This window comes from Pseudorca crassidens, chromosome X (assembly GCF_039906515.1).
Source record: "Pseudorca crassidens isolate mPseCra1 chromosome X, mPseCra1.hap1, whole genome shotgun sequence".
Taxonomy (NCBI): domain Eukaryota; kingdom Metazoa; phylum Chordata; class Mammalia; order Artiodactyla; family Delphinidae; genus Pseudorca; species Pseudorca crassidens.
This window is the reverse complement of record NC_090317.1, coordinates 40,389,094-40,404,216: the sequence shown is the minus strand read 5'-3', so window position 1 is coordinate 40,404,216 and position 15,123 is coordinate 40,389,094. Positions and strand designations below refer to the sequence as shown.

General features: G+C 44.4%; 1 protein-coding gene across 1 annotated transcript; it reads right to left on the bottom strand.

Annotated features, from left to right (window-relative positions):
- Nucleotides 1–3,993: 3,993 nt before the first annotated feature.
- LOC137217304 (uncharacterized) lies at nucleotides 3,994–7,068 on the bottom strand. The gene is made up of 3 exons (XM_067723968.1): nucleotides 6,744–7,068; nucleotides 5,517–5,736; nucleotides 3,994–4,206 (listed from the first exon to the last, which is right to left on the bottom strand). Exons 1-3 carry the CDS (start codon nucleotides 7,051–7,053, stop codon nucleotides 4,194–4,196), a joined length of 543 nt encoding a protein of 180 aa, XP_067580069.1. The 5' UTR covers nucleotides 7,054–7,068; the 3' UTR covers nucleotides 3,994–4,193.
- Nucleotides 7,069–15,123: the final 8,055 nt, after the last annotated feature.

The following is a 15,123-nucleotide window of genomic DNA, read 5'->3' as shown; positions in this document are numbered from 1 at the left end:
GAAAGTTCGTCGCAAAATAATTTGCAAAAGCATAAACCTGGAAACAAGCCACATGTCCATCAACAGGAAGGAGACACACTGTGGAATTTTCATATGGTGGATAAGTATACAGCAATGAAAAGTGATTACTACAGTTGCACACATCAACATGGATAAAGATCACAAACACAAAATTGGGGGGGGTAGAGAAAGAGCAAGACAAGTAATACACCTAGTATAATTAGATCTACATAAAGTCCAAAATGGACAAGAAATAACATTATTTAAAGGAATATTCCTCTGCAGTGAATGTATAAAAATGTGAATTATTAACAAAGTTCAGGATTGTGGTTACCTCTGGGAAGGAATGAGGGGAGGAATCTGGAAGGGCACAGGTGGACTTCCAAGGCATTAGCCGTGTTCTAGTTCACAAGCTTGGTGCTGGGTACACAGGTTTCTATATTATTATGATATACCTTACATACATGCTGTATTATCTTCTGTATACATGAAACAGTTCATAATTTGTCAGGAAGTGATGAGGTCTAAAATAAGGCAGGAAAACAGAGAGAAAGGCAGCAGAGTAAATAATTGGATGAGAGAAAGAGAAAGACAGGGAGAGAGAGGGAAGAGTCAACTTTTAGGTACCTCTTCAAAACGTTTTAAACTCATTTTCTTCATAGATTTGGGGATGAAATCAATTCCTTATCTATAAACACACATAATTCATTGCTCAGACTTCTAAGAAATGTACATTTTATGCCTCAAAGCCGATCCTACTATATGATGTGATTCACGGGACTGGATAATACCACATTGCACAAAACACCATTGTCTGGGAATCCTGCCCTGTTAGACTTGTAAACGTGTTCTCATTTGTATTCCTTGGAGTTATAAGCATCTGAAACTAGGCGGCTTAGAGTAAAAGTGATTCTTCATCACTAACTTTAGTGTCATTAGCATATCCCTAACTCGGACAGAACACTGTTTCCAACTCCGGCACCCACCCTACCCCTCTGTTTTTTCCCAATGGTCACCTCTCAGGTAGTGGAATAAAAGGAGAGTTTTTGGATCAAATCCTTTCAGAAGATGGGGCCATAACCAAGGAAAATATCAGAATACCCTAAGCTTTCCTGGACGAGGCAGAGAGGGACAAGACAGGTCTTTTCCTAGAAGAAGCACAAAGTTTTCAAGGCAGAAGGACTCACTGAAAACATATTTTATACATGAGGATACAGGAAAACCCACAAACACCCAGAGAAGCAGGAGATGCAGGATTTGTCCCTGATTGATTTAGGGACCGTCTGTCAGAGACTCAGAGAAGCCTGATATGTTAGAGCTACAGCAAACCCTCAGAGCAGCAAGCCTGAGCTTCCTCCCTCAACATGAGAGGCTTCAGGTGCATCCATGTGGATAACGTAGCCCACTTGTCCTGTTACCTGGATACGCAGCCTTCACCTCGTAGATACCTCTCAGCCCTGAGAGTATAACACTGACAGTGCCACTCAGCCCTCAGAAGCACAGACGCAGTGAAGAGGAACACACATGTCTCTTGGGGCTTGGGACATGGGGCCACCTGGGGAGTAAATTCAGGGCCCTAGGTAACTGGAGCTCGGTAAGGGCCAGGGACATGGACTCCGAGCATGCACCAAAACAGGCTTATCTCAAAAAGAGGTGTGCATGCGTTTGTCTAAAGTGAACCTCCCGGGACTTCCCTGGCAGTCCAGTGGTTAACACTCTGCTCCCAATGCAGGGGACACGGGTTCCAACCGTGTTCGGGGATCTAATACCCTGCATGCCACACGACGTGGCCAAAAAATAATAATAAATAAATAACGTGAGCCTCCGAAAATTCTTCAGCCCAGGTAAAGGCCTTTAATATTCACTATTAACTATAGTTAATACGCTAACTATATTAACACAGAAATACACACACACACTCCCTGCCGGCATGGCATGAACCATAAGGAACCAAACCAATTTGAGGACTTTCCAGGGACCCTACATGGATAAATTTCTACTTGGACTGTTCTTTCATTAAACAATGGTGACAAAAGGCCTTGTGCCTTTGTTGTTGTTGTTCTAGCCATGAGGAATACTCTGTGTTACTACATGATAACGCATTTTTAAATGTCAACACCAGTGACAGGGGAAAGGGTTGTGGATACCTTACACTCACTTCACTTTAACAGACCTTTATCAAGCATCTACGAAGAAGAAAACACAGTGCTTTAGGAGAGAGAAATCAATAAAAGCCTTTACGTTCCGAACAAGTCAGAAGCTCACACTTTAGGGAGCTGGGGAGATACACGCATAAATAAATAATGTTAATCTACTCTCCATACGCGAGAAACTAGCATAGAAAACAGAAAGCGGTATTGATGCTAACTAGCAAGCTCTCAAGCAGCCTTAACTGAATGTAGAAATAAGGCCTTCTACCCTCAAACCCCTGGTCCTCCCCTTCTCTGATCCTCTGCTCTGCTCAAGTACCACTTCACATTTTTCCCTTAAAGAGGTTCCAGATACTAGGCCCATTTCCTCTTTTAATTTTCTTTAAATTAGGACATATTTCAGACCTCGACAAAGGTCTGAAAATGCGACACCCATGCAACCATCAGCCGTCTTAAGAAACATAAGCTTACAAATAAAATTGAAACCCAGTGTACCTCTCCCCAACTGAATTCTCCGTCTTTTTCTATAGATTTAACCACTGTCTTAAGTAAGTTTATTGGTCTCATACACACCTTTCTGCATACTACATATGTATGCATTACTCCTATGTATGCCTTTTACTACAAATAGATGTATCTATAATCAACCTAGTAATTTTGCATGTCTTTAAACTTCATATGTGCATGGTATCATAATGCTTTTATCATTTTGGAACTAGGTTTCTCCTTTATCTATTCATCCCTTCCACTACTGAATCTTTGCCCCTTGTTATAAGCTGAATTGTGTCCCCGCAAAAGACATGTTGAGGTCTTGACCCCCGCAACCTGTAAATGTGACCTTATTTGGAAAGAGGGTATTTGCAGGTGTAATAAAGATCAGATGAGGTCATACTGGATTAGGGTGGGCCCTTAATCCAATATGACTGGTGTCCTTATAAGAAGAGAAAGAACACAGAAACAGAGACACAGGGGAAAACACTATGTAAAGATGAAGAAAGAGAGTGGAATCGTGCATATACAAGCCAAATGAGGCCAAGGATTGACAGCAACCACCAGCAACTAGGAGAGAGGCATGGAACAGATCCTTCCTCCGAGCCTCCAGAAGGAACCAACCCTGCCGACACCTTGACCTCAGACTTCTGGCCTCCAGAACGGTGAGAGAATAAACTTCGGTTGTTTTAAGCCACCCGCTTTGTGGTAGTTTGTTACGGTAACCCTAGGAAACTAACACATCCCTCCCGGAGGCCTTTGTGTCTCAGGCCCCTGAGAATTCTAGTGTCTTCCTCAGTCCAGATCTCACCATCCTGTTCAGTTTACCTGCAATAGTACCAAGTCAGTGAATTAAGGCTGGTCCTACTGTGGGTGTAGTTAAACGTTTCCCCCATTGCTCTAAAGCAGCAGTTCTGAAACTTTAGTGTGCTTCAGTAGCACTTGGAGGACTTGTAAAAACCTGATGGCTAGCAGCCTACCTTCAGAATATCCAATTCAGCAGGTCTGGAGCAGGGTCTGAGAATTTGCATTTCAAACACATTCCCAGCAGACGCTGATGCTGCTGCTCCATGGCAGGCCACTAGCACCATCTGGTCTCCAGGCAAGCTAGGTCATCCATCAGTTTCTTTCAGTAACATATACTAGAGGCTGCGCCACCATCTCTATTGCCACACAAGTTGTTTATAATCTAATATTTCAATTTATTTGAGGCTGCTATAAAGGGATGTCAAACAGGCTTACCAAATAGTTGAAACAAATCCCTTTCAATGACAGTAAGGTGGGCCGAAATAAATAGAACCAAGATACACTGGAGTCTGTATTATTTATATAAAAAAAAACCCAACTCTGCAGCTTATTCATGTCAAACAAGCTTTTATTTTCAATGTGAACAATACTGTCAAATTTATCTGTCAAAGGTAAGAATAAAGTCAGATGTCAGTTAATATCATTTTGGGATGTTGAATTTTGAAACAACATTTGTATTGTGGGCTAATGAAAACTAGAATATCCGTGAAGAACAAATTCATCTTTTCTTTCGCTGTCCACTTCTTTTTATGCCTTCCAACTGTAGGGTGGGAGAAGAGTCAATTAACAACTGTACACCAATAACATGCACCAGGGACTTTCTAAATAGGAGTCAATATTATGAACATCTATTGGCTCTCCAAGGAGAAAACAAAACGTTTTCTTCTTGTAACCCAGACCCTTGGTTGTCAGGGTGCACAGCATTTCATCACACCAACCTCATCTCTCTCTTGCCCACCACTATAAATGCTAGCTTTTGTTCTTGAAAGGCCACTCTGTGATTTAAATGTCTTTCCCCCTTAAGGGCCTATGCTCCTTACACAAATCATAAATCCCTTATATTCCCAGACCTCTGGTTTCCGTATCTGTAAAATGAGAAAGAGGCTGTTATCAAACATCCGCAGGTGTAAAAATTAAGAAAGGGAGAAAGAAAGAGTGTGTTACTGTGAGAGAGAGAGAGAGATGAGAGAGAGAAAGGAAAAGATGAATGGGTAGAGGAAAAAGAAATTTAGATTGAATTACCAACTCAGTGATAGCCAATAATCTTACTATGGCTAATTTTCTTTTCTTTTGAATAAAAAATCTAAATTGAAGTAATATTTGTGAATTACTCATGAAATGCAGTCTTATTTGAAATCCTTAAATTTTTACTACTTTGTAAGTCAAATCCTTGACTTTTTACTTTCACCTTCTCAAAGGCATTGTTATTCCAAGAGACTCCATTTCTGTGGCCACGTGATGAAGGTACAGCTAGAGCACAGCTTGGTCGCTTTAGCTGCTTCTCCTCGTGGCCACTCTCTAAAAATATAGGTCTCTATATTTTAGACCTCTAAAAAAATACAGGTCTCTATTTCCAGGTCTGATAAATTTCCCATCAGTAGTAGTTTTAAGGCTACAGGACAAACGACTTGTGGCTGTAAATGAAACACATTTCAGAACACACTTCCTTCTATACCATCAAGAATACAAGTACATTAAACTGTATTTCCAAAATTAAACTTCACCAATTTTTTCTTATTTACTTTACAAAAATTATTAAAAACATGATAGATAGCTAGTGAGAAGCAGCTGCATAGCACAGGGAGATCAGCTCGGACCTCTGTGACCACCTAGAGTGGTGGGATAGGGAGTGTGGGAGGGAGATGCAAGAGGGAAGAGAAATGGGGATATAGGTATACTAGAGCTGATTCACTTTGTTATGAAGCAGAAACTAACACACCACTGTAAAGCAATTATACTCCAATAAAGATGTTAAAAAGATAAAAAGTAGATTAAGGATGTAAACAAAACAAAACATAAAGCTGTTAGTAACAGGTATATGTCAGGAATGCTTGCACTATACAATAATACCTGTATTCTCCAGAGCTGCCCTCTGCTGAGACCATATCCAGTTTGGGTCCTTCTTCTGGTTTCTCATTTCCATCCTCTTTCTCTTCATCAGCGTTTTCATACTGATGTTCACTCTCTCCTTTAGTGTCGAATGATACAGACTTTGGCATCACAAGGTGGTGGACAACATTTCCCGATTTAAAATCAGCAGCAGAATCTAGTTCTCTGCCCTCGGGAGGATCTGGAAAAGACAAATATGTCAGAAAATAAATAAAGAAGTAAAAAGAATAGCTGGTCATGTTTCTACTGGTTGATACAACACTTCCATGGCCCTCATACTTCTGCTGCTTGACAGTTTTCACAACATTTTCCCCCTCTTTCCAGTAGATCTCACACACTGTGCTGCTGATTACTTCTGGCCCTTTGGAGAAGGGATCGAAATCATCTGATCCTGAGAGCATGTTTGTATGTTTCTGCCAGAACGTCACTGGAAAATGTTCGCCCGATTTAAAGACAAATTCTACCGCGAAGCTCATTGATTCCTCAACCACTGAAAAGTGCCCCTGTGCCATTTCATCATTTTCTCAGGTCATCCTACTGAGAATCTTTACGTTTTTAGAAGCCCGTCAGCCAAAAGTGAGGTATGCCATTTGTTTGCCCCTCGGGTGGTAGAAGGCAGCATACTTTTTCTCAAGATCCTAAAGGTCTTTAGAGAATTGGGCTTCTACTTGTGCATATCTTGCCTGAAGGTTTTTGAGAGCTTTGACCCGCTGCCTAACCGCCAGAGGCCAGCGCTGAGTGCGGCCTGCCTTTGAGGCCGATGCCCCAGCAGGGGCTGCAAGGGCCTGAGGTCTGGGCCGCCCCTCGCCAGCTTCGGCCCCGTCGTCGGGTCCACATGCCCCAGCCTCCCGGGACTCGGAGGCATCAGCCAGGACCTCGCCCAACCAGAACTCGGCCTCCGCTGCCGCCACTGCAGGTTCCTCTGCCTTCTAGGATGCCGCCCCCTCTGCAGGCTCCCGCAGCTTCCAGGGCGGGGTGCCCTCTGCCTGGTACTCGCCTTCCAGCATCTGGTCCCCTCTCTCTCCCGGCTCCCTGGGCTCCCAAGAGCAGCGCCTAACCACCGCGTGGCCGGCGTGCGGCCGGCCAGGACTCGGTCGTTATAACGAATACGGGGTCTAGAAGGGAAGGGACCGAAACCGCGCGGTGGGGAACTCACAGATACCGCGACCACTTCTGCGCCCTCCTCACCGTCCTCCTCCTCCTCTTTGTCCACATAATTCTCGTCCTCTTCCTTGTCTCTGTCTCCCTCCTCCGCCTCTTCGTTCTTCTCCTCGTCTTCTTCAGCCTCCTCCGCCTCCTCCACTTTCTCCTTCTCTTCTTCCGCCTCTTCCTGCTCTTCTACCAGCTTTACACCCCAGTCCTCCTGGACTATGGGCTGGGCGCCCTGCTCTTCCCACAGGGCTCGCACTTCCGCCAGTAAAACCCTACGGGCGGCGACCCTGCGACCCCGTTCTGCCGGCACCGCTCCTCCTGGGACTGATCCAGGGATGCTGGCCATCCCACTGCCTGCTCTGTTCTGACCACGTGTGGCTGAGCCCCGCTTTTCTGTGGCAGAGATGGCAGGAAAGACGCACCAGTCAGTGCCTCAACCAGAGAAGCGATCCGGCTGCTAGACCTAGTTGGCAAAAATGGCTGCTGCCGAGCTAAGTCTCGCTGCTGGCAGCAGAGCCTGCTGGGACGGGGCGGGTGAGGGGGGCGGGGGTGGTGGGAGGCAGAGAAGATGGCGGCAGACAGCGGAACAGTCTGTGATGGTGGCCTTTGGAGGACTCGTGAAAGGAAGGGTGGGGGGGTGGGGCCCGAGGAGCAGCCAACCATAAGTGTGCCTGGGAGGCCGTTGGACAAGGCGGGAAAGAATCTGATAGGCAGTTGACAGGAGCCAGAACTTCAAAGGGTCAACAGAGAACTGCTTCCACCCCACCCCCCCATCTCCCCCCCCCCCCCCCGTAGGGAGCTCTAAACTCATTGGCTGAAAGGCGAGGATTGACATGTCTGCGATTCAATGAAGTTTCAAGACCCAGCTTCTAGAGTTTGAGACCTTCCTCCCTTTCCTTCCAGGACCTTGGAGTCCCCAATTACCCTTTATGTCCAAGCATATCCGATACTTTTAATTTTACCACTGCCAGCAAAACTAAAATGTCCCCATATAGAGGCACTCTGCTGCACAGGGTGAATTGTTCCCTGATTTCCATCTGGAGATGGCTGGTGCCAATAGGGGCAGAGTCATTAAAAACTGTATAGTTAATATGTCAGCAATAGTAAAAAACCTACCAGAAGAAAGAGAAAAAAAGAATTTGGACATTTTAACATTATTAAAGCTAGTTAGGAAAAAGGTGAGGTGAAATGGATGCACTCAGAACAGAAAGTTGCAGAAGTGTTAACAACAGGAGCTGGAAAGAATTTAATGAACTGCTGCTAAATTAGAAAGGAACAGGACCCTGTAGTTACAGACACCCTTTCACTCCCCACCCCACCTCTTGTTTGTAGAAGAGCTATAGCCTCCCAAGCCTTCCCTGAGTTCCAAAGAGCAAATTTAATCAGAGAATTGAGAAAATGCAGAAAAAAAGGAAAACAGTCAAGCAAGACAAAATAATAATAGTTTGGCCATATGACAAAGTCATGGACCCATAGTTCCTTCTCAAGGGCTATAGATAATAATCTGAGCCATATCCTTGAATTGTTTTGCAGATACTAAAACCTCCACCGGGTGGAAGAAGTTAACTGTGTGCTGAGCACAAGCGAGTAGATCCCAGACAGATTGAAATCAGATTGATGATGTTAATTCCCCAAATACCACCCTGTTACCTCATCACAAACTAATGACAAGGATATCATGTAGGATATCATCACTACCCTCTCCCTCACCCTGCCTTTAAAAATCCTTCCCTGAAAGCCATTTGGGAGTTTGGGACTTTTGAGCATAAGTTGCCCACACTCCTTGCTTGGCACCTTGCAGAAAATGCTGTACGTTCCTTAACCACAACTGGCTGTCAGATTAGCTTTGCTGCACGTTGGGTGAACAGACCCAAGTTTGGTTCAGTAACATATTCACTTCAACGCTCCAAAGAATGAACAAAGAAAGTGAGAGACTTATTTTAAAGGACCAAGATAAGCATGATAGCCGTGGAAAGGCAGGCTTTCTAGAATGATTTCTGAGTCAACAGTCCAAGACTTTTTGCTGCATTCAGCCCCACTTAGCCAAGATCTCAAGTGTACACAATTCTTAAGATTATGAAGGAGTCATTAGGTCTTTTATACTGATTCAATTTCCTGTTGTTACTGGGCAAGCACCAAAACAATTCCTGATGAATCCTCTCGGTTCAGACATACTCCTCCCTGTCCCCATTATGTAGGAACAACTCATATCTCTTCATGGTAATCAGGGTCAACTTGCCCCCTCCAATATAGAAATCTGCTTTATTTGCCTGCTGATCCACTGCCACGAGGAGACTGAAGTGACCAGATGGTCGCTGTAGCTTCAAGTTCAGTAGAATCCAACCTGTATGCCTTACCAGAAACAGTCTGTCTTGAGATCCAGAACACTGAATACGGCAGACCCTAAAGTTTCAGGGATGGGAAGCACACATTCTGCAAGTGTGCTACAGGGAATGATGGTGAGAAGAACTGTTGTAGACACTCCAGAAAGAAAGGATGGACCCCATCCTCCCAGCTAAAATTTGCTGCAGATGTCAAGAGTGCTGACACCAAACATAACACATACTAAGACGGTAGGACAAGGTTTATTCTTTACATAATAAGGCTTTCAGGGAAGAGCAGGGAAGCCTTCCCAGACTGCTCTGAAAACTGCTTGAAAGAGTGGGAAAGGAGACTGATTTCAGGTTTTTGTTTCGGTTAGGGGTGGGGCCAGGGTGAGTGTTCTGGTGCAGAGGTAGGGGCTTGCATGGCTTGAACCTCCTGCTGGCTTCCAAGAAGAGATTACCTGGGATTTCGTGTCAGCTTACCCAGCTGTGGGGTGGAGGGGAAGAGGGAAGGCTGAGTCCTAAAAGTCCTCAGCACTCAAACATCATAAAGGAATCAGACTCATTTTTACGTGAGCCAATCTGATTTTCACTCCTTGGTTCCCAGATTCATATACAGTAGATTTGGCGACATAGTGTCAAATATCAGTTTTTGATTCAGTGCATATACCAGATCCTTGAGGAATGTGTCCCAACTATGCAGAGTGTCGTACCTGCACTGCTGCAATAGCTGAGCTGCTCCACCTGGTGGAATTAAGCCAACCAGAAAGGAGATGTTGTTGATCGGATATACTCCTCCCCCTTGAGCCTGAATGTACCCTAAGGCCAGTCTGTCATCCATTACAAGAGTACAAGGAAGTTTAGACTGATTCTCTTATCTTCCAGACCTTGTGCCACCTCATTGGCTATGAGAGCTAAAGTTACAGGTATGTTTCTGCCATTGTCTCCAGGGCCTGGACACTGATGCCAGGGCTATGGAACCAGGTATCTCCCCAGGTAGAACAGCCCTCTTTGCCTGGTGTCTCTAAAGGTGCTCCAAAGGGTTGCGTCACTTCCAATAACTACAGGGGACAGTGCAGGATTTAAAACATTACCCCTCCTCCCAATGGAAAGACGTTCTGTGGCCCACTCTCCAACACAGACAAGCATATAACCTAAAGGGTCTTCTTACACTTGATTTGGATCACCTTTATATTGGTTTGGTAAAGCCACATGGGCAGTGTTGCTGAATAAATGCAGCTTCAATATCCATACATGCCTCTGGTGCCATGGATGCATCAGGAGAACCATGTGGACTTGTATCAGTAATAATGAAACCAGGTTGTCCTGGTCAGAGTGTTTCTATGAGGGGGTTCGAATTTAATAGCCATGGCCATGGAAGATTTTCTGTTCCCATCTATGTGGATGGAAGGACAAACCTCAGACAATTCAGTCAGCTGCTACCGCCACTTGACTCAAGTGGGCCGTGGGGATATTTGCCAAGCCGTGGTGCTGGATTTAGGGGACACAAACCCGATCCCCATCTCTGCACCTGCCAGCTTACAAGGAGTTCCACTCCAGATACTGAGATTGTTGTTTTCCTTCCATGGCCCCATAGTCTGCCTGTCCTAATTCAGTAGTCAGTACTTCTCCCGTTGACCCAGCCATTTCCCACGTGCATCCAGACCTATCTGGATGTTCCAGGAGTGACATAGGCTGTGGCACAATGGTAGAACTTTCAATGGTCTATTGACCATCACCTACTGCTGCCTGAGGGAGCCACCACAAGGGTAATCTAGGTTTCACAGATTCCACCAGTGGATCACTATCCCTGTGATCTGTGACCCACAATGTCCAATGACTGGAGCCAGGTAATAGTAGAAGCAATAAGCTGGAGTCACTTTCACCTCGTTCTCTGACTAAGGTCAGTGAAGGAAGAAAAAAGAAAGAAAGAGGAATGGTTGGGGATTGTCGGTGTGGAATCACTGATAGAGTGAAGTGATCTCCCTGTCCTGACATCCCCCAAGCAACCATTCCCTTTAGAAAGGGAATATTCCTGGGGAATTCCCTGGCAGTCCAGTGGTTAGGACTCAGCGCTTTCACTGCCCAGGCCTGGGTTCCATCCCTGGTTGGGGAACTAAGATCGCACAAGCGTCAAGGCGCAGCCAAAATACAAAAAGAAAGGAAGAAAGAACGAACGAAAGGGAATATTCCCTTGCTGGGAACAGCCTCATATAGTGACCCTATAGTCTGACTGTGATGTCTAGTCTGGCAGTGATTATTCTGGCAGCACGGCCTGTCCAGCAATCTTTTATAGTCAAAGCTTTGAAAATCCACTCTACTTCTTGATCATGCCAGCCACCAGAGCATGAAAAGGGGCGTGGAATACCTATGAGTGTCATGCCCATCTCTGCCTGTTTTTTTAGTCCTTGAAATTTCAGCCGTTATTATTTGATTTATCCTAGAGGTTTTGCTTCCATCCAATATGCTCTTGAGAATGTTGACCAAGGCTGTAAATCGTGAACAGCTCTTGTCTCTCTAACTGTGCTCCTCCAGTTCTGTCTGGCTGCTGGTTCTCTCCATGGAATCAGCTTCTCTCAAGTCATTACGGAGAATAACGGGTTGGTCAAAAAGAGCTGTACTCTGTTTGGAGTGAGAACCAGAAAGGTATTCTTCATTGGCACACACCACGGCACTTCCGGGGTGCTCTGGCGGTCTTGCTTGAGTCTCCTTCATCATGAATGGCTCGCACTGAAAGATTACAAGTGGCCAAAAGCGTGGCGGAACTTAGATTCAAGTGTCGCCCTGGTGCTGCCAGAATCTGCTGCTCACACAGGAATGGCAACTTCGTAGCCAGAATAGGTTTCAAAGGTTATTTGACACCAGAAGTAGCCACCGGATGGCAGCAGAGGGTGGAAGTAGTCTCTTTGCCAGGCGTGGGCAGAGCTCAAAGTCCTGTCACCTGCTGGCAGGTAACCCAGATGGAGGCCTTTTGAGCTCATTCGATTCTGGTAGCAGGGCCACTTGCCCAGTCTGACAATCAATCATCCCCCATGAACTCCAAGAGACAACTAGGCTGTTAGCTAGAGCCCAAGAGCCAGTGAAAATACAGCATGCCTGCCCCTTAGGAGCATTGTCTAGGGCAAGGAGGGCAGCTTTTAATTTAGCCCATGGTGCTGACTGGTCCTCACTGCAGTGGGTCCTTTATGATTGTCATTGAGGCTAAAGGAGTGCTGAAGCCCGGGGACACTGTAAGCTTTTATTGTGGCCAAGACACCAGTAAGCCAACACCAAGCATCCTTGGGGACTTCTTGGAAGTGTGGTCACCAGGTAGCAAAAGACTTCCCTTGTAGTTGAGCAAACAGAGGTGAAATGGCCCCTAAATAGGTAGCCACAGCCTTTTCAAATAAGCAAGACACAGCTATAGGACCAGACCTGCCCCTCTCTCAAATACAACATTTCATTTAATAAGAAAAGATTGTTGTACCTTTCCAACCTTGTTGTGAGGATCTGAGTGGAACAAACTCAAGGTAGGGATGTCTGGACGTGCTGTTCCCTGGCAGTCCTGACTAAGGCTCTCATTCTCCACAAATGTCCAGTAGCAGGTTAGCAGCTGTTGCTCAGAAAGGGTGCAGTGGATGGCCCTCTCAGGGAGGCATCAAGTTCAGGACTCCAAGAGGCACTGCCAGGTGGAGGTGGTCTCCCTTGCTAGAAGCTCAAAATAGCCTAGTTATCAGTAGCAGACACCTACAATTCCAGGGGACCCTTGGGGTTTTACAGGCATCAAACGTAGGGCTGCTGAGATAGCCTGTTGCACTATCCCAGCTGCCTGCTACTCCTGTACCAAGCTACATTTGCTAGATTTTCTCTTCAACATAGACGTAGGGTACAACAAACTGTCTAGGTGAGACATATTGTCTCTTAATAGTCAAACACTCAAATTAAGCGCTGGACTTCTTTTTAGGGAGTAGTGAGCCATAGAGTGAATGACACTTCCTTTCCTATCTTGGAGATTGGTCAGCCCACGTGGATCTCAAGAATTTGACTTGAGTGGCTGGTCTCTATATCTTATCAGGATTAAGGAGCCACCACTTGGCTTTCATGCAAGTGAGCAAACAACCATTGCCAACTCTTCTTTATTGGGGCCTACCATTATGATAGGATCAACAGAGTGACTTGTTCCATATGTCAGCCTACCCACTGGTGGCAAGTAGCAGGAAAATCTGAGTCCCCCAGGTGCAACATGGTAATTGTGCATTTAAGCCCAAGGTCTGGAATAGCCAGAGCTACAGTGTCAACAGCTAAATTCAGTTGGCAATAATAATTACACCATAAGTCTCCAGATCTCATTAGCCTTTTCCTCTGGATACTCAATACTGTAGTCTTGAGACACAGATGCTCTCAGACCCCTACTACCCTTAAGTCCCTCATCAAGGTTTTGATTACTTTTCCCCCTGGAATTATATATTGCTTCTGCAGTATAATATGGGGAAAAACTGGAAGTCTGTGGGTGGTTTTGGTGTCATCTTCCTACTGTTACAACTCTACAAAGGGCTCTTCACAATTGGGAGAGTCTCTTTTGAGTCTTATGAGCACTCACAACCTGAACACACCCATATAATAGCCCTCAGAATAGGAAGCAGCACATTGCCACATCCTAAAATCCCCTCGTGTCTGCTTCAAGTCACTACATGTCCCGAGAGTGAACACTAATCTGACTTCTATCCTCACAGATTAGTTTTCCCTGTTTTTGAGCTTTACACAAAAGGGCTTTTACTATACACTCTTTTGGGACTGACTTCTTTTGCTTTTGAAAGACTCATCTAATTTTTTGTGTGAGTGGTTGTAGATTGTTCATTTTCATTGCTCCATGTTATTCTCTGATATGAATATACCACCATTTATCTAGCAACTCTAGTTTTCATATGCGTTTGGGGAGTTAAAAAACATTTTGCCTACTGTGAAGAGTGCTGCTGTGAACACTCTTATACAGGTGTTCTGGTGCACATATGTATATAATTCTCTTGGGTAAATAGCTAGGAGTGAAATTGTTGCATCATAGGTTATGCATAAATTCACATATATTGAAGTTGGCAAATAAATTTCCAAAGTGGATGTACCAGTTTTCACTTGCATCAGTTGCTCCACGTCCTCACAAAGACATGATGTTTCTATCAGTTTTCATTTTACCTATTCAGGTGTGAAAGTAAAAGCATCACAATATGGCTTCAATGTTCATTTCCCTGACCTTCATGAATTACGAGGTTGAGACCCCTTCATTTGTTTATTAGTCATTGGTATTAGCCAGTTTTTCTGAAGTACCTGTTTGTCTTTTCCCATTTTTTCTGTTGGGTTGTTTGCCTTTACTTCTTGATTTGTAGGAATTTTTAATGTATTCTGGATACAATTCCTTTACTGGATACATGTATGGCAAACAAATAGTCCCAATCTGTGGACTGCCTTTTCTCTTTCTTAATGGTGCCTTTTGATGAACAAATGCTCTTAAGTTTTACATAGTCTTTTTTCTTTATTGTTAGTATTTTATTTCTGGTGTGACCTGTTAAAAAGAAAATGTTGCCTACTTCAAAATCATGAAGACGTTCCCTATGTTTGCTTTAAATTATTTTTTACCTTTCACATTTATATCTGCAAACCATATCCAATTGATTTTTGTTCCTAGTTTGAAAAAAGGTCGATTCATTTTTTTCAAGTGGATATCCAACTGACAAAAAAAGACCATTGTCTCCTCACTGTACTTAAGTGTCACATTTGTCATAAATCAGGTGACTTATCATATATGTATATGCACACACACACATTTTTTGCCCTGTGTGATGAACCAGTATGTGTATAGATTGATAGACAGATAGATAGATAGATTCTATATTCTCTGTAATATTCCATTGGTTAATTAGTCTCTCCTTGACCAGTACCCCATGGCTTAATTCCTAGAATTTCATAATAAGTTCGAAGTGTGGTAACCTATGTCTTCCTTTTTCAAGATTACTTTTGTATTCTTGCCATTCTGCATTTCCTATACCTGCACTGTCCAGTACGGTGGTGACCTGCCACGAGTAGCTATTTATTTGTTTATTTGCTTGGTTGGTATTTTG